At 34.9% G+C, this 25,346-nt stretch overlaps 1 protein-coding gene across 5 annotated transcripts; it reads left to right on the top strand.

Annotated features, from left to right (window-relative positions):
- Positions 1-8,447: 8,447 nt before the first annotated feature.
- LOC109019460 (glutathione reductase, cytosolic-like) lies at positions 8,448-23,471 on the top strand. 5 transcript variants are annotated; one of them, XR_004797798.1, is made up of 18 exons: positions 8,448-8,574; positions 9,103-9,268; positions 9,604-9,668; positions 10,591-10,660; positions 11,165-11,236; positions 13,811-14,014; positions 16,039-16,112; positions 16,206-16,289; positions 17,156-17,243; positions 17,362-17,443; positions 18,439-18,512; positions 19,126-19,233; positions 19,349-19,413; positions 20,181-20,294; positions 20,950-21,049; positions 22,047-22,100; positions 22,982-23,184; positions 23,301-23,471. XR_004797798.1 is itself a non-coding variant. In XM_019001747.2 (17 exons), exons 2-17 carry the CDS (start codon positions 9,128-9,130, stop codon positions 23,081-23,083), a joined length of 1,497 nt encoding a protein of 498 aa, XP_018857292.1. In that variant the 5' UTR covers positions 8,448-8,574; positions 9,103-9,127; the 3' UTR covers positions 23,084-23,471. The 5 variants fall into 5 exon arrangements, 3 of the variants coding, with proteins under 3 accessions (XP_018857292.1, XP_018857293.1, XP_035539482.1); XR_004797797.1 differs by having other exon boundaries at positions 23,291-23,471; XM_019001747.2 differs by having other exon boundaries at positions 22,982-23,471.
- Positions 23,472-25,346: the final 1,875 nt, after the last annotated feature.

The raw sequence follows: 25,346 nt of genomic DNA, 5'->3' as shown, positions 1-25,346 counted from the left end.
AATAAATATTTGTATGTGAAAGTTTGTATAAAATATTATTTTTTAATATTATTATTATTTTGATATTTGAAAATTTTGATCTGTTTATTATATTTTGTGTAAAAATTTAAAAAAATTATAATAATAAGATAAAAAAAATAAAACTATTTCTATATTCAAACAAAATTAATCCTCCAAATCAATCAGACCGGACTGATTACACGCATGAGAGAGGGATTGGGGAAAATTGAGAGGCAAAATTCACAGGAACGAAATTGTAGTTGCTTTGTAAAAGCTAATTATCAACATATCGTATTCTAAAATAAAGCACTTTTTTTCTCGGTTTTGAGATTTGTTTGCCATGAATGTGGCCAGAAAAACGCACAAGTACATTTCCCATTGCCAATATGCCATATGGTGCTTTCAGTGTTTGACTCTTTCTCCCAAGTCGGCTCCCCAAAGTTGACAATTGCTTAGAATTAATAATTATAATAATGCCAAAGGTATATTATCTGGTTGGAATAATTCTCACTTTTAAAATAGAGATATGAAGTTTAAAATCTCTCTCTTCAAATAAAATAATAATAATTATAATAAGAGTAACGTTACGAATGACATTTATATTTTATTTTTATCTTATTATATAAAATATTTTTTTTTATCACTCATAGATCGTCTCTTTTTTTTTTTTTTATAAATAAAACTTTAAAATTTAATAGACAATAATATTTGGTGAGATTAAAGTAGGATGTATATTTATGCCAAAATCTCTTGTCATTTCTGTTAAAGAAAAAAAAAAGTCTATAATTAAAAATAAATAAATTCTAGATGGAAGACAAGGAAATTCAAAGTAAGAAATATTTAGAGATAAATAAATAAACTGATATGCCGATTTTTGTCTATAAATAGTTTTGAAAAGATTTAAAGACTTGAATGCTTGATATTTTTATTATTAAAAAATATATATATTCTATGGGCTCGTTTGAATTTAAAGAGGGTTTTATTTTATTTTATTATTATAATTTTTTTAAATTCTCACACAAAACATAATAAAAAAATTAATTTTTTTAAATCTTAATTCAATTTTTTCAAATCTCAAAATAATAATAATATTAAAAAATAATATTCTAATAATATTTTATTTAATTTTTATCTAAAATCAACTAATCTTATTTCACTATCCAAACCAGCCCTATATCTATATCGTTGCTCAGTTCCAAAACTATATTATTATTATTATTATTATTATTTAAAAAAAAGAAGTTTTGAATAAGATCTAAAGATTTGTTCTATATTTTGCTTTCCATAAATGACATCATTTGGATCTTCCATTTAAAATCGTTCTTAGAGGTCCGACAATCAAATAGAACATACGTACGTGTCAAATCTTAGTGCTCACGTCGTTTCCTTGTCGTGTGCAAATTGCTATGCTTTTCATTCTTTTGAATTTTTGCACTTTGTTTTTAGCCCGTCGTGGAATTTTCCACTACATTAATTTACACGAGCAAATCATGATGTGAACTACTCTTCTCTTGATTCTTGAATCGGAAATAAAAGAGTAACGACCATTCATTTTCGCTCATGAGCAATATACGCATCTATCAATTCTGGCTTTTTTTTTTTTTTTTTTTTTTAAGTTAAGTCGTCTCTCTTTTTCTCTCTAGAGGAAAAGAGGAGGTGTGGGGTCCACCAAGATTCTAACTGAATTTTGGAGGTGGTGGTACGGTGGAGGATAGCAGAAATACGTTGGCTGGTGCAGGAAAAGGAGGTGGTTACTGGAAATCACGTCAGGAAAGAGGATTTCACGGCAGTGATACAGAATGGATGAACTGGAAAACAAATGGGAGAAGTTAAAACTATCGGAGGAAGAAGCTCTGAACATTGATTTCGGAGATGTTATTGGGGATGAAAACTTGGAAAGATTACAAGGTAAGGAAGAACTAAGTTTGGTAGGGAAGATTTGGGTAGGAAGAAGCATCAACCAAGCTGTAGTTGAATCAACTATGGCAAAGGTATGGAAAATCAGCAAGCGAGCTAAGTTCAAGGGGGTAGGAGATAATGTTTATGTGATGGTTTTTGCTAACCAGGCAGACAAGCAACGTATACTAGAGGGGAGACCTTGGCTGTTTGACAATCAACTGTTTGTGATAATGCAGTATGATGGTTTCACTCCCTTTTCAAAAATAAATTTCAAGAGAGAGTGCTTCTGGATCCAGATGCATGAGTTACCACTTATATATATGAACAAGGTGAGAGGGGAGATTATAGGAGGTACTGTTGGTAGAGTAAAGGAAGTTGACACTCAAGAGGATGGTTGTGGCTGGGGGGAATACTTAAGGGTCTTGATCGAAGTAGATTTGGAGAAGCCATTGGCGAGGGGGAGATCTATTACAGTTAGAGGTAAACATCTGTGGACTCATTTTAAATACGAGAAGTTACCTCACATTTGTTTTAGTTGTGGGTGTATTCTACATAAGGAACAAGGGTGTTTAGGGAAGGGCGAGGGTGAGGGTCAATATGGTGTTTGGCTGAGAGCAGGGTTCAAAGGTAAAAAGAGAGAGGGAGGGAGTAGTTCTTTCGGGTTTCAAAGGATACAGAAGGAGATAACAGAGGGAGGAGGGAGGGAGAACATTTTAAACATTGCTTTAAGGCAAGAGGCTAGGGAGGAACAGGGGGTTTCCGAGAAAGAAGTGCAGGAGGGTGAGAAAGGAGAGAAAGTGATAGAGAGTGGGAAAGGAAATGAAGATGGTGGAGAAAAAGAAGGGCTGGAAAAAGAAGTGGGGGGAAACAAAAATGGGGAAAATACAGGGAAGGATATAGAACTGGAGCAGGTGGATAGTGAGAGATGCTGTGAGGTAGAGATACTGAGTGAAAGGAAACTAAGTGGGGTTTGGAAGAGAAGGGCTAGAGAGAAGGGAAATGGTGGCAGGGTGATAGAAAAGATTTGTTTGGCAAAAAGAAATGAAAGAGAGGAGAATGAAGAGGAGAAATTGGTGGAGTTTTATAAGAAAGCTAGAAGTACAAGAAAAGGTGAGGAGGTTGGGGTGAAGTTTATTGAGGTGGAGGCTGCCAAGCAGCCCCACCAATCCTTATGAAAACCTTAAGTTGGAACTGCCGAGGGCTTGGGAACCCTCGGACAGTTCAAGACCTTTGCCTAATGGTGAGGGATAAGAGACCCAATGTAGTGTTTCTGATGGAAACAAAAATGAGGAGTGGTAAGAGTGATAGTATTAAAAGAAGATTGAACTGTGAGGGGTGTTTTGTGGTTGAACCTGTAGGAAGAAAGGGGGGATTAATGCTGCTTTGGGATTATTCAATGGAGGTTGAAATCCTTAATTATTCCCAAAGGCATATAAGTGCTTGGATCACAAGTGAGGGGGGAAAGAAGGAGAGATGGTTGTTAACAGGTTTTTATGGGAATCCAGAGACTAGCATGAGGGAAGAATCTTGGCAACTTTTGGGGTCTTTGAAGCCTATAGCTAGTAGTGGCTGGTGTGTGGTGGGAGATTTCAACGAAATACTAACACAAGATGAGAAATGGGGAGGTAGAGCTAGACCTGAAAAACAAATGTCAAGATTTAGAAAAGTGTTGGAGGATGGAGGCTTATATGATTTAGGGTGGAGAGGAGACAAATTCACGTGGAGTAATAAGCATGAGGATGAGACATTCACTAAAGAAAGATTGGATAGAGTAGTAGCAAACTTAGTTTGGAAAGATATTTTCAAGGAAGGGTGGGTTGAAGTTCTTGTTGATAGAAGTTCAGACCACAGACCTATACTTTTGACTATGAACCAGTTAGAGAATCAAGAGTGGAAGAAGCAGAGGGTTTTTAGATATGAAGCAAAATGGGCTTTAGAAGAGGAATGTGAGGAGGTAATTAAAAAGGTATGGCAAAGGGACAATATCAAGAGGCTGAATGGCTTGCTGGAAGATAGTAAGGGAGCATTGATGAGTTGGAGTAAACATTTAGACAAGGAAAAGGGGAGGTCTCTAAGAGAAAAATCAGAGAGATTGAAACAATTACAAGGAATGGAAGGAATACATAATATAGAAGAGATCAAAGGACTACAAAGAGAGATTGGGGAGATGCTGGAGATAGAAGACTTGAAATGGAAACAAAGAGCAAAACTGAATTGGTATCAGCTAGGAGATAGAAATACAAAGTTCTTTCACAATTGTGCTAATCAAAGAAGAAGAAAGAATGCTATAAAAGTTATTCATGATGAGCAGAATAGAAGATTGTCGAGTCCAAGTGAAATGGAGGGAGTTTTTAATAGATACTTCCAGAAGCTGTTTACTTCTTCAGAACCTAGTAAGGATGAGATTACAAACTGCTTGAAGAATGTGGAGCCTCGAGTTTCTAATGAGATGAATGTAAACCTAACCAGATCCTTTACAAGGTTGGAGGTTGAGGATGCAATAAACCAGATGGCACCTTTGAAATCACCTGGCCCAGACGGGTTTGGGACTTGCTTCTATCAAAAACATTGGCACATAGTGGGAAATGAAGTGTGTAAAACTGTCTTGACATGGCTGAATGGAAACCCTATGGACTCTCAGGTGAATTTCACTTACATTGCTCTTATCCCTAAGGTAAAGGACCCTATACTAGCTAGTGATTTTAGACCTATAAGCTTATGTAATGTGGCTTACAAGATTATGTCTAAAGTCCTGGCTAACAGATTTAAAAAAGTGCTGGAACATTTGGTATCCCCTAACCAGAGTGCTTTTATCCCGGGGAGGTTAATTACTGATAATATAATGGTGGCTTATGAGGTGTTGCATACTATGAAGGCAAGGCAGCATGGTAGAGAAGGGAGTATGGCTATCAAGCTCGATATGTCGAAGGCCTATGATAGAATTGAATGGTCTTACTTGGAGGAAGTTATGTTTAAATTGGGACTGTGTAAAATGTGGATAGATTTGGTTATGAGCTGTGTTAAGACAGTGAGTTACTCAGTGCTTATCAACGGGAGACCTGGTAAAAGAATATTTCCTCAAAGAGGTTTGAGACAAGGAGACCCACTGTCTCCTTATCTCTTCATCCTCTGTGCTGAAGGTTTAAGTTCTTTGCTCAATAGCTCAGATTCTAAAGGAGAGACAAGGGGAGTAACTGTGGCAAGGGGAGGAACTCGGGTGAACCATTTACTATTTGCTGATGATTGCCTTTTATTTGGAAGGGCAAAAGAGGAGGAATGGGTTAGATATCAAAAGTTGTTGATGATTTATGAAAGGGCCTCGGGTCAGTTTCAGAACAAAGATAAAATAGCAGTATTTTTTAGTTCCAATACTAGAGAGGAGGTAAAAGGGAGGATAAAGGAGCTAGGAGGTGATGTCATAAGAGGTAGTTATGAGAAATATCTAGGGCTACCACCCTTAGTTGGGAAGTCTAAGTACAATACATTCATGAGTATTAAAGAGAGGGTTTGGAAGAAAATCAATAACTGGAAAAACATTTTCCTTTCTGCTTCTGGGAAAGAAATTCTTGTTAAGGCAGTACTCCAAGCTTTGTCTACTTATGCTATGAGTGTGTTCAAACTACCAAAAAGACTTTGTAATGAGCTTAACATGATGCTAGCAAAATTCTGGTGGGGGAATAGTCAGAAAACAAACTGTGTTCACTGGTGCAGCTGGGAGAAAATGGGAGATCAGAAAGATAGAGGAGGTCTCGGGTTTAGAGATTTGATTGTTTTAATTTGGCTTTACTAGCCAAACAGGGGTGGAGATTTATTCAAAATCCTAGTAGTTTGGTAGCAAAAATTTTTCGAGAGAAATACTTCAGATCATCATCATTTTTAGAAGCTAAATTGGGTCATTGTCCTTCACTGATATGGAGAAGTGTTTGGAAGGCAGCAGATTTATTGAGAAAGGGATTGAGATGGAGGGTGGGCGATGGTAAAAACATCAAGATTTGGGGACAAAGATGGGTTCCTATACCCTCAACTTTCTGTATTCAATCACCAGTTTCATTATTGGACAAAGAGGCTAAGGTATGTGAACTCATGAAAGGTAATGGAGAGTGGGATGATCTGTTAATCAAAAGAATCTTTAATAAAGAAGAAGCAGAGGTAATTAGTAGCATTCCTCTTAGCAGAATGGTAGTTGAAGATAAAATTGTATGGAGCTACGATGAGAAAGGACAGTTCTCTGTGAAAAGTGCTTATATTTTGGAGTTTGACAGCAAAAGAGCAAAAGAGCAAAGAGAGGTGAAACTTCAAGGAGAAGAGAAGTGGATAGAAGGTGGAAAGACATGTGGGATTTAAAGGTTCCTGGAAAGGTAAAGCTATTTATGTGGAAAGCAGGGAATGAAATATTACCTACACGAAGAAACTTGCATATTAGAAAAATTGTTGAGGATTCTATATGTCCAATCTGCAAGGAGATGGAGGAGATTGTCATGCATGTGATATGGCAGTGTCCAGCTGCTAGTGATGTTTGGGCAGAATTTAACAAAACTTTACAGAAATGGAGTCTGAACGAAGATGATCTGATTTCTTTGTGGGAAAAGTTGGTGGACAAGGTGGGTAAGGTTGAGATGGGAGAGATAGCTTCAGTTATGAGATGCATATGGCAAAGGAGGAATGAATTCATCTTTGAAGGAATTTTCAAAAGCCCAAGCCAAGTTTTAAAGACTGCAAGGGAAGGACTCTTTGAGTTTCTTTCGGCACAGCAGAAAAGAAATGATAGAGCAGGAAACAAAACAGAAATAAGGAACCAAGTTTGGAAGAAACCAAGACAGAGTTTTGTAAAGGCCAACTGGGATGCTGCAGTGGATCAAAAAGAAAGGAAGATGGAAATTGGGATTATCATCAGAGATGAAGAAGGGGAAGTTCTGGTTGTAGTTGAGGGCCAACAGAGATATGTCGTTCAACCAGCAGTTGCTGAAAGCTATGCCTTGTGGAAGGCAATAGAAGTTTGTAGAGACTTGAATTTGGAAAGAGTGATTTTTGAGGGTGATGCCCAAGTGATTGTCAAGGCAGTAAACAGCAAAGAAGAAGATAGATCAGCGTATGGGAGTATTGTGGAAGCTAGCAAGAAGTTAATCAGTTCATGGAAGGATTGGAGTGTTGAATTCGTGTACAGACATGCAAACGAGGCAGCACATACTTTAGCAAAGGAAGCATTACATTTAGATACTGAATTTGTTTGGATAGAAGAGATACCAAATTGTATTAGAAATATTACTGAGAAAGAGAGAACTTGTACTGAGGGATCTTGTTTATATCAGTAAAGTTTACAGAGGTTATTCAAAAAAAAAAAAAAATTCTGTTTTTTATTTTCTACTTATCATGTCACTACAATTTTTTGAAACTTTTAAACATAATATAAAAAATAATTTAATTTTTTTAAAATTTTAAAATAAAAATTATATTAAAAAATTATATTCCGATAATATTTTAACTTTATAATATTTTTATTCAACTTTTATTTCTCATTTCCTAAAACTTAATAAAATATTTTAATTTAAATTATTTCACTACTATCTATAAACTATTTTCTATTATTTACAAATTTTTATCTTATGTTAAGAGTCTTAAATAAGAGAGATAAGCATATATTGGGTTAGGAAATATTTATTGAGCATTTTATATTTCTTGAAAACTCACATGAAAATCACTTTTCCCATTATTTAACATTTTCAGTATTGGATAAGAACTTGAAGTAATCTTTTTTCATTTATAGGAATAAAGAGATGTAAATAGAATGTGAAAATGAACAAAATCAAATAAAATGAATCCAATAATAATTATTATTTACAGATAAATTATAAATGTTGTAGGACACATGAGTGGACAAAGTTAATGGTTGGAGTCTTTTAACCCCCAAATTGAAAAGAAAAAAGTTATCTTAAAATTTAATAAATAGAAAGTATTTTTATAATAAAATAAATTCAACGTATTTATTAGCTCTAACAAAATAATAAAGATCAGGAGTGTACACGTGGAGGGGCTGCGCCCCAATTATTGATTCGGTCCATAGTGTTGACTCCTTGGTCTCAAAAGTATTTAGTATTTTTTTTCTTTTAAACTTTTAGATTTAAAATAAGATTAAAAATAAGCTGAATTGACATATCATTTTGAGTTAAGGTTGATTCATAAACTTATTTTTATAAAATATTTTTGGAGCTAATACTTCTTAAATGGAATAAATTAAGAGAAATATATTTACATTATAGATTCATAAAATATATTCTACTAATGTGATTGATTATATTATTTTTTTAATATAAAATAATTATTTTAACCAATTATATCAATAAAATACATAAAAAATATATAAAAATAATTATATGTGGCAGAACTTTTATGTATTAAAATATATTAAATTCTTAAAGATTAAAGAGTATCAATAGCTAAATTTGAAAGAATGTGCTGCTGAAACTAAAGTTCACCGCTCTAACTAACTAACCAAAAAAAAAAAAAAAAAAGACCCCTACTTCACTTGGCATTCTCACCCTCCTTTCAACCCCTCCTTTTTTTTAAAAAAAACAAAAAAAAATTATTTATTCACGCTACGTAGTATATATGCTCTGTTGATCTAAGGCCCTAAGATCTGCTACCATTGCTTTCCAACCTCTTCTTCACACTCTCAAGGTTAATTTTGAAGCTCTTTTCGACTTTTTCTTCGTAAAAACGTTCCGCTCGGTTCATATGTGCTTTTATTTTCGTTTACACTCTCATTTTATTTTTCCGGCGATCAAACAGTGTAAATTCGAGCACGTATGGAGTTTTCTTCGTCTCACTTTTGTTGCGGTGAAAGAACTTGAACGTTGATTTTGTTATTTGTTCTATGCAGATTATATGCTTTTGCTCTAGCTGTCTCTGTTTTTCGTTTTCTCTGTTTTTTTTGGAAATGATCTGTTTGGTTCGTAGTATGCTGTGGGAAAATGCGTGGGATTACAGTTTCATTTAATATTTTGTTTTTTGATTAATTTTGAAACCTGGAAGGACGACTGAATTAAGATTCGTGCAACTGGTTTCGTCTAGTTGCGGTGAACGAAATGCGTCAGATTAAAATCTTTCCCTTCTTTGCTCCGCTGATCAGTTTTTCGGCAGCCAAACAGTGTGTTATACCTTTTTGTATTACGTGCTAACTAAATATTGATCTTATGATCTCTGTAGATCCAGTTCGACTTGTTATATAACCATGGCGAGAAAGATGCTTATTGATGGCGAGCTGAGCCAGGCTAATGCGGAGGAAGCCCACTATGACTTTGATTTGTTTGTCATTGGAGCTGGAAGTGGCGGTGTTCGTGCGGCCAGATTTTCTGCTAATTATGGAGCCAAGGTATTGGCCCCAGGATATGGAACGGGAAGTGATTCATAATTATGATTATATTGATATGGAAGATAACCTTTACCAATTTGTCTTATTATGTGGTTTTTTTGACTGCGTGGTTTTCATTGATTTTATTGCAGACTTTACATGCTTGGTCCATGAGAGATTTTTTTTTTTTTTTTCCTTTTTAATGCATCTGATTATTTTGAGTTATCGTTAAAATAATTTTAGCTGTATCTGAATCTTAGCATCCTCTCTCCCCTTGATTGTTATTTCATTCTCTTTTCTCATGAAAGCATTTGATAGCTAAATGACGACTAGTTACTTTCTAATCCTGTTGCAAGGTTGGGATTTGTGAGCTTCCATTTAATCCAATCAGCTCAGAGGTTATTGGAGGAATTGGTGGAACGTGAGTCATTACAATTCTTAACTTTGGTGCTCTTTTCACTGGTTGCTCTAGACATTTGCTAAACTTCAATTTTCATAACCTATTAAAGTCGAGATAGCTAAACTCGAGATAGCTCTCTCTATCTCTTAACAAAAAATATCGTCATTTAGACATTTGCTCTTTTCACTTTTCGACTAGCAAATGTCTAGATACTACAAATTTAACAACGATTTTTTTTTTAATATTTTGAATGGCCAGAATATTGCAATTTTTCGCTGCTGTCTCTCTTATAGTTTCCATTTTTTAAATCATGTGATATTTTTTTCTCAGTAATCATGAACTGTTGGTGTATCTTCTTCCTTATACTAGTGATCAATTTGAGTTGAATGTTTGCTGGTGGAGTTTGTTAATTTGGATGTTCATTTTGATTACAGATGTGGTATTACATTGAGGAGAATAAATTAGAGTACTTATATGTAAGAAGCTGCAGATATCTTACAAAAGATGTTGATGTTATGCAGTCAATAATTTAAGTGGCAATTTATGATTGATATGTTCCAATGATTTATAAATAATCAGTTTACTGAATAAGGCATTTCTTTCGTGTTATTTGAGAATACCTTCTATAGGCTAATTAATTTAGCTTCCTTTTAATTTGGCACATTAACATAATTATACTGAAGCATGCTTATAAAAAAAGATTATTAAATATACTTAAGCATGAATAAATTTGCTCTTGTAAGATCATTAGATCTGTTGCTGAAATGTAATATCTTGTACTTTGTGTCTGGATATGAGTTTCATATAATCTAAATATATAATTAGTTGATTCTGGAACTTTCATTTTTCATGTTCGATTAGATTATGGACTCTAACTGAAAATGGCACTCCTGAAGTAACATTGCTCATGTATAATGATGTTTCTCTTCTTTTGGTTTTCTAGGTGCGTCATTCGTGGTTGTGTTCCCAAAAAGATTTTGGTGTATGGAGCTACTTATGGTGGTGAACTTGAGGTGAGAATATTATCCAATATCAATAGTACATGAAGTATTTTGAGAATGTATAAGTAATAACTCTGTTAGGATTACATTTTCTTTGGTCCCTTACTCCTTTTAAGTTGCCAAACTTAAAATGAAGAAGAAGAAGCTTTGTGTGTTTTTTTTCCTCTGTTGGGGTCTTCTTTGCTATCATCTCACTGCATCTAGATTGCCTGTTTATCATGTTTTCTATTGACATGGCTCAAGTTCAATGTTTTCTTGAATAGTTATAAAAAACATGCAAGCACTTAACCTCTAGAATTGTACTGGGTAATAAAAAACAAATTCTTGGATTTATCAAGTAACAGAATGTCTTCAAGCTTCTCAAGAAAGTCTGTTGGTGAATAAACTGTGTTTGGCATATTGTTGTTCCTTGTGCTTTGTACTTACAAAAAAGCTGTCCCTTGTTTAGTGTGTAGTGAGTTCTCTTTTATGGATTTTTTTTATTCACGACTAATGGACTCTTTTGGATTTTTGTAGGATGCCCGGAATTTCGGGTGGGAACTGAATGAGAAAATTGACTTCAACTGGAAGAAACTTTTGCATAATAAGGTAATTTTTTAATGTTCTATCTTGTGATATGATCAGTGATTGCGTGTTGTTCACAGCTCCATGTTTCTCATTTTACCTTTAAAAATATGTTTAAATGAAAAACATAATGAGACTAACAATAAATGTATCCATTGAAATAGTTGTTCCAGTGACTGAAGGTGGTTGCTAGAGCGCTACGTTTGGATTTGGTGCTGTCTTAGTTACCCTAACAATAGTTCTTTTAAGTCTTATACTTAATGGTCTGAGTGGATATGGCCTCTCAATATAGGATTCTTTGCAGAATCATTCATTCTTTGCAGAATCTAGTTTAGCCAACTTTCTCGTCATGAGCTGAGGACCGGTGGGCAAGGGAGTTAGACCTTCAACGTGACAGAAAAAGACCATATGCATCTGCATGTTGAACTTTTATTAATCTGCTTTGATGCATTCCACTTTTGCTTTTGCGAGGAAAGAGTTTCATCCTCACCAGGCCAGTGAGAGCAACTATTTGTTGGTCGTTGTAGTCAACTGACGATGATGGAAGGATATAGGACAAATTAAAAAAAAAAATCATTCTAATTTATTTTGTTAAGGGTTGTTTTTGTAATTCAAAGTGGCATTGCCTTATGGTTTAGGAGTCTATTAATCGTAGGAGTTTAGGAGTTTGTTTTATTTGAAAATTTATCTGTATAGGAGTTATTTGAAATTTTATTGTTTCAGAAGTTTATCTCTTTATGAGTTTTATATTTTATTTTAATTAGGGAAAGATTCTCAACATCAACTTTATCTAGGTTGTATGAAGTTTTTAAAAATGGTTTTCATATTTATTTTGATTACCTATAAAAAAAAATTTATTTTAATTAGAAGTCCTAATTATATTAGGACGTATTAGTCTATCTAGGGAACTTTTGTCCTCTATTGGAGATAGATTTAGAATGATTTAAATTTTTGAGATTGTTTCCCCCCTCTTCTCTCTTCTTCCCAGCGGCTTATTCTCTCTGTCCGAGCTTCTTCTTTCTCTTTGGCTTCTTGAATTTTCTCTCTTTACTTATATCTCTTCTTAGCTTCTTATCTATCTTTTTCTTCCTAATTTCTTTTCAAGGCCTTGTCCTACATCATGTAAACTCTCATCTTCTGCTAGAATTTCAAACTCCATTATGGTGGAAGTTATCCATTGGCACTGCCATCTAGTAAAAATTTATGGAACATTCTTCGATCTATGGTGGAGCTATCTTAGCTACCCAAACATAGAATTGGTGGTCTTTCTATGACTGTCATCTTCCTATGCCAAGTAGTTTCAGAACTATTGTTCTATGGAAGTGTGAGACTCAGCACATTTATGAAAATTGTATTGATTCATGCTACTCGCTTGTATTGATTCATGCTATCTGTTTGGATCGATTCCCTTGTTTCCATTCTTGACCTTTGCAGTTCAACAAATATGTAAGAATCACTCTGGAGGGATATTTGACTATGGCAATCAAGCCAGACTTTCTTTTGATGGATGTTTTAAAGGAGGATTATAACACTTTGTTCAAGAATAATGTTAATTCTTTCAGGTTTAAATTTTTGGTCTGAAGTCTGAGCAGGTATGAGGCATGAGTTGTAATCCCCTAAATTAAGGCAGCCTAAGTGATCCAATTGTTTTAAAGAAACACCATTTGTGTTTTTGACGGTTTCTTGATTCTGTATACCAGATTATGACATTCTGAGATTTGCTTTGTATTCCCTTGCCATCAATAAAATTTATGAATTTTTAATTTTTTTATAGTTACTCCTGCTGAGAATATATGTTGGATTGCTTGTTAGTGGCCAGCTTCCTAATAGAAATGGCTCTAGCTTTAGTTTTGTTCCTCATGATATATACCACCAAGAAATCTTCCTTTACGAAGTGTTTTTTCTAGTTAGTGATGAAGGATACACACTTAATCTGAAGAATTTAGTTATGTGGATTTAGCTATCCTTTTGGGCATCCGGAAATCAATTTCTTTTTGAACATTTTTTTATTAAGGAGCCTTGAAGGGCAGTTTTTTTTTGGGTTGGCACGTTAGGAAAGATTCTAATGACAAATGACTTGAGAAAGAGGCACATTATAATGACAGATATATGCCCCATGTGCAAGCAGAATGGGGAAAGCATTGATCACCTTATATTGCATTGTGAGTTGGCTAGTTAAGTATGGGTCATCCCTGATGAGTGCTTTTGTTGGCATGCTGATGGAGAGTCCTTGTGGAAATCATAGAAATTAAGAAGTTTGGAAGATGGTTCCTTTGTGCTTAATGTGGTGCATTGGCAAAGAATGCAATGGCTGAACTTTTGAAGACTGTGACTGGACTGAAAAAATTAATAGCCACATAATTCAGCACTCTATGATTGGATGGCTGCCCACAGTAGCTCCCAACTTTTCAATTTTTTAGATTTCAAAGATTTTTGCTCCCTTTTCATTTTCTTACTAGTTGGATGTTTCCTCTTGTATAATTCCTTTATGCCACAATCACATCCCTTTGCATGTTTTAATAATATTGCATCACTTACAAAAGAAATCGTTAATAATAATACTGCAGCAATTATATATCTCCTCTTTTGAACTTGCAGACAGAAGAAATAGTCAGATTAAATGGCATTTACAAGCGATTATTGACAAATGCTGGGGTTAAAACATTTGAAGGAGAGGGCAAGGTTGTTGGTCCTAATGAAGTTGAGGTGACACAACTAGATGGCACTAAATTGAGCTTCACAGCTAAGCATATATTGATTGCAACTGGCAGTAGGGCTCATCGGCCCTCTATTCCTGGCCAGGTAGATTCTCTGTTTTTTATTTTTTAATATTAATTTTTATTTCAATTTATTAAACAAATTGGTACTTTGTGACAATGTGCAGCTTGATTTTTGGTTTAGGATTATTCTGTATGTTCTATGTATTACCTGGTTTGAAATATTATTGAATATTTAATCTCTGTTAACTATTTATATAGATATGCTACATACAATCGGGGTTTGTGGTTTGATTAATCAGCCTCAAAGGGTCATTACATTTTTTCGTACAGTATATTTAACTTGGAGTTGTATTAATGCTATCTTTTCAATGGCTGAATTATTAGCTAAATATTACCTAATTAAGTAGTTGTATTAGACTTATTACATGGTGTTTCTTATTCATTATGTCTGAACTAACAGTATTCACGTCTTAACTTTTATGGATATATCTACACTTGTTTTGAATGTGTTTTGAATGCAAAAAAAATGAACTACGAATCAGTTCCATACTTTTCAAAATTTATCAAACCCGAAGAAATAAAACTAGCATCTTTACTTCTAGATAGGTGCTTCTCTTGTATACAGTCTGTATATGTGTGAAATTTATTCTTGTCAACAAATAAATGAATAAATAACACAATAAAAACTAGTCATGTCATTCATGTCTGATTCGGTTCTATTGTTTGCCAAATATCCCCTTATAAACTAGTAGGGGTGCTACCCGCACCTCCCGTGCAGGCAGCCCCCTACCCCAGCAAGGGCGGGGGGAAGAGTTGAGCCTCCGAGCCCCAGCCCTGCCTCCTGTGGGCGCGTGCCCCCGGGGGGCAGTTGCCTCCCCGTGCCGTCCGCATGGAGGGACTACTCTCACTTTGGACTAGTTCTACTGTGCCATGCACGGGCAGAGATGGAGAGACCAATGGAGGAGATGGCCGGCACTTTTTGTGACGTTGAAGCTGTCTCCGACGTATGGTAGACTGAGCTTTGGGCTTCACGGCTTGGTGGTGCTGGGCGCTTGGGGGGGGGGGAGGAAGTTAAGTTAAATTAGGGCGTGGGCCAGGCGGACGGGTGAAACCCGGGTGGGCCCAAGGCACAGCCCAGCACCCGCCCCCCGGCATTTCTCTTGGACGGGCGCCCACCTGTCCAGCCGCCGTATGCGGGGCAGATGCCCCTGCCCTCCCCTAGGAGCTCCAATGAAATGTTTAGTTTTCAGCATAAAGGGTTGCTTCCAAATTGCAAATTTTTTTTATTAATTATGTGTAAACATTAATGTAAATTGTTATCTGAACAAAAATATATGTTCTAATTGGTATGTAATGGGTATCCACTTCATTTATGAAATTTGTTAAACATTAAAATATTGTACTATGGACTCACATTCTTCCTTAACAAAAAAAAGAAATAAAGACAGAGAGTAGGTTTGACTTGTTTACTATATGTCTAAAGTGTGTCAACCACGTGTTCCATCAAAAATAAAAACTGCATTGCAATTAAACACCTAAATTTAATTTTTGGCTCTCTAGGGCATGCCTGGCATGTGCCAATTCATTCTGCTTCATATACCCTGTGCCATATGGTGTACCAAGTAGTAGCTTTATCTATGTTTAACACAACTCTTAGAAATTTTCTGTCGACTTGTTGGATGGGTATTACATCATGCATGATTGATTTCACCGTGCAGCCATAAGTCCAAGTAACACTTGATCACATAGAAGGTGCAATAGGTTTTATTGAACTGATATTTTCAACCCTCTTTCCAACTTGATTTTTCCTTTAAGTGCTAATTTTATGATCTTCTCATGCTGTTTACCCTTTTCTGGACCACGTGTTTATGTGGCTTTCCTGGACTTCCTGTGTCTTGTACCTTAATTTTCTCACTTACATTAATAGAGTTGATCTTTGAACTGCTTGGCCATCCTTGCAATTGTTGCTTTGCATTCTTTAAATTTAATTGATAGACTAAAGTTAAGATTCATTGATTATATAATATAATTGTGAGTTCTGATATTAGTTGTATTTGTTTTTCCTTGCCTTTTGTTCTCTTCTCTTCCTTTTTATCTATATTGTAGGAGTTGGCTATAACATCTGATGAGGCATTAAGTTTGGAGGAGTTACCTAAGCATGCTGTGATACTGGGGGCAGGGTGTGTCTCTATCTCTGATTCTATGTTCTTCATTACTTTTTGGCTGCGTAGCATGCTTAATATTTTAGAATAATTTCTGTATCATGTCATCAGGTACATTGCTGTTGAATTCGCTTCAATATGGAAGGGGATGGGTTTGAATGTGGATCTATGTTTCAGAAAGGAACTTCCCTTAAGGTTGTAACAGTTTTTTCTTTGAGTTTGAGACCCTTGGCTGTGAATTCTATGTCCATATAAGAAATTTTATTTTTGATAAGTATGTCCATATAAGAAATTGTAATGACTTTAGAGGCATATTGTGGATATTTGCATGTTTCATATATCTGATCGTCTTCTGCTTAAACATATGTGATAGCTTGTTTACTACTTTGCCAAACTCTTGAATTGTGGACCCCTAATTATTGTCAACAAAACCCACCCACGGGTAGCCCAAGTGGTAAGGGCGAACTTGTGTGCATGAGTTCCATGTTACAGTTTTGATTTCCCCCGGGATCAAACTGCGATTTAAGTGGGAGGTGGGTTGCTATGCTATCTCCCCGGGGTTTTAGGTCTCGTAGGTGAGTCCTAAAGGCTCTGCTGTGGGGGTGGTTCCCCCGTCATAAAAAAAAAATTATTGTAAACTAAAATACATGGCACTCTGTCTAGACTTAGCGGCAAGTCCAAAAAGAGAACAGAGTTAGCTAAAATTTCTGAAGTTGGAAATACTCAAACCCCAAATAATAGTGAACAATTTAGGATGAGGTTTGGTTATGGCAAAGGAAGCCTCTCCCTTGGCTTTCCTGTCAATTGCTTCCTGCTATACTCCCTGACCTAAAAAGATAAGTAGCCCTGAATTTGTTGTTTCACTTTACTGCTTTTGCAATAGTTGGAGGTTTTAGAGAAGTTTACTAGTTTATTTGATGAATGGTGAGTTTATACCGTCTATTCCATGTCATTTATTTTTGTTAAATAAGAGCTTCCTTCTGGATTTTTAAACCACAATATCTTTCCATTGTTTACTGCCTTACTGTTTCTAATGCAGTGATGTCTAAATTCTTTGGCAGAGGTTTTGATGATGAGATGAGGGCAGTGGTTGCGAGAAATCTCGAAGGCAGGGGAATTAATTTGCATCCAAGGACTAATTTGACACAGGTAAAATCACTTTTACTTGGATTGCATAGATCCACAGTGCAACATTTGGCGTTGGTGATTTTTATATTTTTTTTATTCACATCCAACCATGTGCTAATTATTATTCCTGAAACTTTAGTTAATTAAAACGGAGAATGGCATAAAAGCTATCACAGATCAAGGGGAAGAGTTGACTACAGATGTTGTACTGTTGGCCACTGGTAATTACAAACCCTGATTAATTTACATGGATCTTCAAATTTATATGTTTAGATTTCCATATTTAAGTATTCCTTTGCTGGCATTAACTGTATCTTGTTGTCCATAGCAAGCTTTGGCTAACCATCATTAACGATTGGGGAAAATGTGCAAGTTGTATTTGATATTAGTACAAAGTTCTTGTGCATATGGCTTTCTATGTTACATAGAATATGAATCACTTTGTTGTTTCATGAAAATCTTTATTTTCATCAAAGTTCTTTTCTTCCGCATCAAAGTTCCCCTTTTCTGGGAAATTTTGTGAAACTAATTTAATTTTTTTGCCAAAAAAGTGTTGGGTTGGGGCTACAGTCTGCGGGAGAGAGGAGGGGGGGTAACCCGATCCTTTGTACTTCTGAAGCTTCCTACAAAGGGCAAGGCATGGATGTATATACAAGGAATAGAAGTAAAATGATAGTCTTTAGACATTGTCAGGATAATGCAAGCGTTTTGAGATAGCATGCTACATATCAGTGAAAAAAGTTGGAATGTTCACAATGGATTGACTGCATTCTATTTATACCTTGTTATGAAGTTGCAGAGGGTTATATTCATGCAAAACTTGGAGCGTGCCTGCGTCATAAGAATCGTTTCACTCTTGCAATATGATTATTAAGTTGTAATTTGCCCCTTCCTTTTGAATCCAACCATTAGAATCATGCCATGTCAATTGTCAACTACATTTGTTCATCTTAACGGTTAAATCTTCACGATGGGTTAACTGCAACTTATGTTTCAAATTGAGAGGTTAAGTAACAAGTTCGGTAGTTTGGTGCTTGTATTGCAAAATGAAGGTAGTTTGAGTGGGTAGAATGTATCCTATATTGTTTGTTGTTTTTAATTCCCGTTTAGTTTTCAAAACTACATAAAATTACTACGGGTTTTAACAGTTTTTTTGTTCTTTTTTTATTTTTCTCGCTTGAAGATTCTGTTTTTAGTGACTGCTTGTTGGTTACAGGTCGGGCTCCAAATACAAAGAGGTTGAATTTGGAAGCTGTAGGTGTGAAACTTGACGAGACAGGAGCTGTGAAGGTCACTAGCTTTCTCAATTGCTTCTCTTGCTTGTTATCATTGTACATCTTGTAATGTTTTACTGGGGATCGGTTCTGTTGATTTTTAGCATTACTTGTTATATGATTTGGAATTTCTATTCTGGACGCATCTTGTGATAGCTTCATTTCTTTGTGCAAAGGCATTTAACACCCTGTTTGATTATGTAATGGGTAACATTTGTTGCAAAATATGAAATTTATACATGAAAGGGGATGGTTTATATACTTATTTGGGTTTTGGCATACTCGTCAAAAGGTTATGTCAGGAAGAGGCACTAATAAATTCATTTACTGGAAGCTACTAACTCTTTGGGGCTGAAAACTGGCAACTAGTTGTGTTGTTATCCATCCAGCTGATGAACCGGTGGGGTTTCTACACTTATATATTCTTTTGTTGAAAATGAAATGGTTTAATGAGTTGTGAAAACAGATCACATTGGGTTTCTTGTTATGTTATTGCACTTCATTGATCCTTTTCTTGTTGATCAATTGCACTCACCATGGCAAAATTGCTCTCTATTCATGTATAAATATTGTATACACCATGACAATTACTCGACCCACTAAGGCTTCTGCTGCCATTACTATTGCAGGTTGACGAGTACTCACGCACCAATATACCTAGCATATGGGCCGTGGGTGATGTTACGAATAGAATGAATCTTACCCCTGTGGCCTTAATGGAGGCAACATGCTTTGCAGTATGAGTTGTCTAGACATTTTTTATTAACTTAATTCAGTTTGTAAGCTTTTGTTCTTTCATAGGATTTTTTCCGGTGTTAATTAATCTATTTGTGTATTTTGTGCCATCCACAGAAAACTGTTTTTGGCGGGCAATCTACGAAACCAGACTACAAAGATGTACCTGTTGCTGTGTTCAGGTGCATGCAATTTTCATATTCTGAAACTCGTTAAATTTGCTTAAAACAGGTTCTTTTATCTAAGACGTCTATTTGTATTGTAAAGAAGTCTTTGTTACTAGTTTTTAACATTTATCACACTTGCTAGCCATGTCCTTTTAAATAGGAGTTTGCTTAATATCCTAGGGCTATGTCAGGGTGACTTGCCACTCTAGAGAAAGCTCTTAAGTTTTTATGTCAGGTCAACCTTCTTGATAATCATTTGACATATCTGGCAAACTATAAAGAAATTTTACTTGTGTTGGCACCATAGTTTTTTTGGGGGAAGGAAATTTAAGATTAGCGTTTGATGTGCAAAGAGTAGCTTATAGTGGAGCCTGGCTCTAGTGGTTGGATTATCTCTCTGCTTCAGCAATAGCCATGTTTGACTCTCTATTGTACAGTTAGTATTAAATTTTATCATTATCTGCCTAATGCTAAATTGGTTCTTAGTCAATTCATGGAACTCTTTTTAAAGCCTCAAAATGTTTGGACTTTTTTTATAGCACCAAAAGGCCATTAGGAGGAAGCAGCTAAGAAAAGTTCTGTTCATGACCTGTTTAAACTAATAAGCATGTTCGTAAAAGCTCATAATTATGCTTATATTTGATACCTAATGATGTAACAAAACTTATACCACTTGTATATTTTTCTGTACTACTCTTACAACAGAAGTAGAATATGTTAACTACTAATTGGATTTTCTTTATGAATGTTAAATATGCACTTCATTTTCCAATTTGTTGCAGCATTCCACCCCTTTCTGTAGTGGGCCTCAGTGAAGAGCAGGCAGTTGATGAAGCAAACGGTGATATCTCAGTTTTCACATCAACCTTCAATCCGATGAAGAACACTATATCTGGGTACATATCATGATCTGAAATCTTTACTAAATTCTTTAGTCTCATGAAGTAGCAGTTTATCCTTTCCTCCATGGGAACAGATTATCCTTAATGGAACTCTATGATGCAGATAAGTAATTATAAGTTGTTGAGTTTTAAACTGAGTCCACAATTTTATGATTAGTTTGAACTGTTCACCTCATTGAGAAAAGAATAGAATATTTAAGATTAGAGCATTTGAACTTTGTTGCCTTATTATCTACCTTCTCTTCATAACTACATCCTGTGCTGCCTATTCGTGAGCTAAATAAATAGGATCAATTTCCCTCTGAATGAAGAGTATAATGTTTTCATGAAAATAAATTACCCTATACGATGACGGTTTGAGGTATATTCACGAGCAAAAGCAAAGATGAATCTCTTCAGATTTATAATGGAAGATGTGTAATTGCATATAGTCACCGAGCTCTGATTATAACACACACACACAGACACGTCTTACAGCATCTTGATTGAGTACTGACCATGTTGTAGTTAATTCAGACTAAAATTGTTTCAGTTAGTTATTAGCTTGCATCTTTGGCCAGCCATTTGCAAAACTTGCATCTCTTATCGCAAGGATTCGTCTCTTGTAAAAAAATATACTTTTTATGTTTTCTCATTTCTGGTGTTCTAGACGACAAGAAAAGACATTTATGAAGCTAGTTGTTGAGGCTGAGACGGATAAAGTTATTGGAGCATCCATGTGCGGGCCGGATGCACCTGAGATTATACAGGTATGCTGTGTCTGCTATTCTGTTTCATTGATAGTTTGGATATGAAGTTCTATTGCAATTTTTTCTGATTAGTAATTGGAGTTATTAAAAGCGGAGAGGGTGCAACCCATTTCCACATGGTGTATACAAGAGAAAACACCCGCTGGGAAGAATTGGGAAAACAAAGAGACAAAATCAGTATAGTTAGACAGGTCGGAACTGTTTTGAGCTGACATACAAATATAAAGAGTCTTTAGCACTATGGATCTAAGCTCATCCACTTTCTTTTCCCAAAACAAAAGATGAGGATATCACAATAAATTTCTAATAACACCAAGTTTTAAGAAACTATCGAAATTTAGCTGCATGTTAGAGGCACTGTCTACATGGTAGTTTACATCAGAAGATGAAAAGGAAGCTTCCATTGACCCTGTCTTCACACAGTGGCCCCATCCAATTATATCGTCCAAACAGAAACATGATTCTTTGTTAGTTTGCCTTATATACCCAAGGGACTGTCTTGATAAGTGAAATTTAACCTTTTACATTGCAAAAGAAGAGAGGCTGTTTCTGTTGTATGGATGGAGATTTTTTAGGGTCTTATATATGGATCTTTTTTTGGCAGTTATCTCCTTTTTTGAGTAATTAACTCCTTAAAAATTGAGGAAAATAAAAATTCATCAAATCTAAAAAATGAAGAAACATGAGCGCTGGATTTTGCCTCAAATAACCATTCGGTCATGCAAAGATCTTAAAAGCATGGATTCAAGTGACGCTATAGGAAGTTCAACACTGTTGAATTTACACATGTTCCCTTCTATCAATAAAATCTACATAATGCATAGAGTTGCACTCCAAATTGTGGCTCTTTCCGAATTCTCAAAATCCTTTTTTCAAAATGAAAGTACATTAATATTTAATGTGTAAAATCTGAAAGTTTGCCCATTTTCCTCTAATTTCATTCTCTCATTTATTCGTGCATTTTATTCTTGACATTGTTTTGGGGTGTTCTTCACAGGGCATTGCTGTTGCAGTGAAGTGTGGAGCAACAAAGGAACAATTTGACAGCACGGTATGCTGAAGCCTTTTTCTGGAGTTCCTGATTTTGTTTTGTTTTGTTATTTTCTCATTTCGAAGCTTGGTGAGAGCTCATTACACATGTTGCGGGAGTGGAGAAGCCTCTGCCGCTCCTCCACTCTGTCACACCCTTCAAGGGAGGAAGAGGAGTACAATCCAACCCTCTCGGTCCTCCCTCCCATCTCTTGGGATTCCTCTTGCAAGGGTGGCATCAACTCCCTCATGGGGTGGCCAGGATCCACCCCGCAACAGAGGGGCCTTTTCCTAGCATGACCACCACGTGAAGTGTGGCTTCAATTGTGTGGTCCCATGGTCCCCTCCACCCAACCCCTCCTGTTTTCTAATGCTTTTTATATATTAAAGTTAGTTTTGAGTTTTTGTTTTTTTGTTTGGGTTTCATATCATCCTACTGTTTCTTGACAACATTGGAAATGAACATTTGAGCTGGGTTGCTTTCTTTTTTCATTTGGCCTGAGGATACTGGTCTTGATATAACTGATGACAAGAGTATATCATAGCTTTGTGTGCCATAACAAAGCACTTAAAATGCAGCAAGCCATTAAATTATGTGACCAGCATCGGCTAAGAGATGTGATGCTGGCAAACTTGTTTGCACTTTTTGTGTTATATGGCATGGGATGAGGGAAAGACAGTGTGTTTGCAAGAAATTCCTGAAAAGATGTTGCGTTTGGTGCATAATATATGATGCATAAATCTATGGTGATTTTGAGAGGCGTGAAAGTTGTGCTCTCTCTCTTTTTCTCCTCTCTTGAGAGAGTTCATTACTGTGGCTTCATGTAGAAAGGCCCTTGTTTCTTATATTCATAAGTTGTAGCTCTTGTTATTGAGAGAGTTTTCGACTACTTTATCGTACAGGTGGGAATACACCCTTCTGCAGCGGAGGAATTTGTGACCATGCGATCAGTGACAAGGCGTATTCCCGCTGGTAGCAAACCAAAGACTAATAATAATCCCTGAAGATACAGATATTATGGAGAAAGAGAAGAATGCTATGACACGCAGTTGAAAGAGGAATTCTGGTGATCGTGCAGTAATAAAAGTTTCATTCTTCATCGGATGTAAGTATTATGTCTTTTTGGTATCGCTAAAAGAAAAAATTAAATAAAATTAAAATTGCATGTCTTTTTTGGTACCGTAATATATGGCAGTAATCAGTTAAGATAGTTTAATGCAGAAAACATCTGGATTTGGATGGGGGATGACAGTGATGTAGTTTTTGGACTCCCTAGTTCACTCTCTGTTTCTTCGTAACTGATTCTCATTTATTTTTGTCCAAGTGTACGGCACCAATAGGAAATTCAGAAACAAGAAAAATAAATAAATGCAATACTCTCTTTTTCCTTGTGTTGGGTCGTCTTTTGTTTTTCTTTTTTCTTGAGCTAACAGAGTTTTATGAATTTCTTACATTTTGACGGATTTTAATTTTTTTTTTCTATATATTTTTCGTGGTCATAAATAAAGTAGCATAGTTTGGAATAGAGAAGGGAATATAATACACAGGAGCACACCTCTTACACCGTATGTAGTAGGGACTTGTCACTTAATGACTATTCCAAAACACAATGGAATAGGATTGACAGAACTAGAATCTTCTAGTATCTAGGACTTATTTGGGGTGAGATATAAAATTTTTATCTGACTTCATTTCATCTTATCTTGTTTTATTTTTAAATATAATTTAAATACAAAATTTTTAAATTAATAATTATAATTTTTTTTAAATTTTCAAATAAAAAACAATTCCAACTTTTTCAAATTTTTAATCAAAAATAATATTATTACAATATTTTAACTTGATAATATTTTTTATTTAACTTTTTATCTCTTCTTTTTTAAAATTAAAAAAATACACAACTCAAATTATTTCATTACTATTTACAAACTGTCTTACTACTATTTATAAAATTTTTATCTTATCTCACTTTTCAAACTAATGTTATACACGTGTCGTGCGGAGAAGGCATGAATATGTAGCACACTGATCCTCACTGCATGCACAGTTAATTACCTAGATTAACAATTTTTTTTAACATAATATTGAAGGTATAGTAGAAGAGATATTATCATGATACTGCTTTATTACCTCAAAAATGTTTGGGCTATTTTGTTTTGCCTCCTCGTGCAATATTATAAATATTCTTTTGGAAAAATCCTCATTTAGCGAACCATACTTATTAGCTGATGTGGCATTATCAATTATCTTTGGAATTTTTTCTTAAAACCTAAAGGGTGCTGTTATTCAGCTCCATCATTTTGCCCCCTCAAAGTTATCACTAATTCAAATTAACTTTTTGTGTTTTTTATTTTTATTTTTTAAAATATTAAAGAAAAAAAAATACACATATGCACTAGTGATAGTCTGATGACTAATCTCCCATTGCTAGCAAATGTACTGGTGGTAACATTTTTAACCATTAAAAAAAATTCAAATACATTAGTGGTAACTTTGAGGGGCCAAAATGGTAGGGCTAACTATCATTATTCAAACAAAAAACTGATCCAAGGATTACAATAAATTAATTAGAGTAGTAAATAAATAAGACTACTCAATAAACTGCTTGAAATTGACTCGGCCCCATTAGGATCAGGGTTGCAAATGGTCCGGTCCGGCGATGCACCAAATATTTTCAGTTCATCATTTTTCTGGATCTGACTGGACCGAACATCTAAAGGGACCAAATATTTTCGGTCCAGTCAATCCAGCCTAATTTTTTTTTTATTTTTTTAAATAATTAATAAAAAAATTTATTTAAAATACTAAATTAAATTAAGTGACTTATTAATGTAGATTATATAACAAACTCAATAAAAAAAATATTTTATATAGTCAATGATAATAAATTAGATGAAAATTATACTATTAATTTATATAATTACTATATAATTAACTAATTGATATTATATATTAGTTAATTCATAGAATATTAACAAGTGTTAATAACGTATTTAAAATTTTATATTGTTAATAGTGATATGTTAGATGAAGATATATAAAAAATATTGTTAATTTATAGAATATTAACAAGTATTAATAATATATTTAAAAATTTATATTGTTAATTGTATAATTATTATAAATAAAATATATATTTTTTTTATTCGGTTCGGTCCAGTCCGGAAAAATCTTAGACTGTGGACTAGATCGAAACTTTTCGATCCTCTAAAACGTAGACCGGATTGGATTAGTCTAAATCTCGATCTGGTTCGGACCGAAATGGTC

Source organism: Juglans regia, chromosome 12 (assembly GCF_001411555.2).
Source record: "Juglans regia cultivar Chandler chromosome 12, Walnut 2.0, whole genome shotgun sequence".
NCBI lineage: Eukaryota > Viridiplantae > Streptophyta > Magnoliopsida > Fagales > Juglandaceae > Juglans > Juglans regia.
This window is presented reverse-complemented; position numbering and strand designations above follow the sequence as displayed.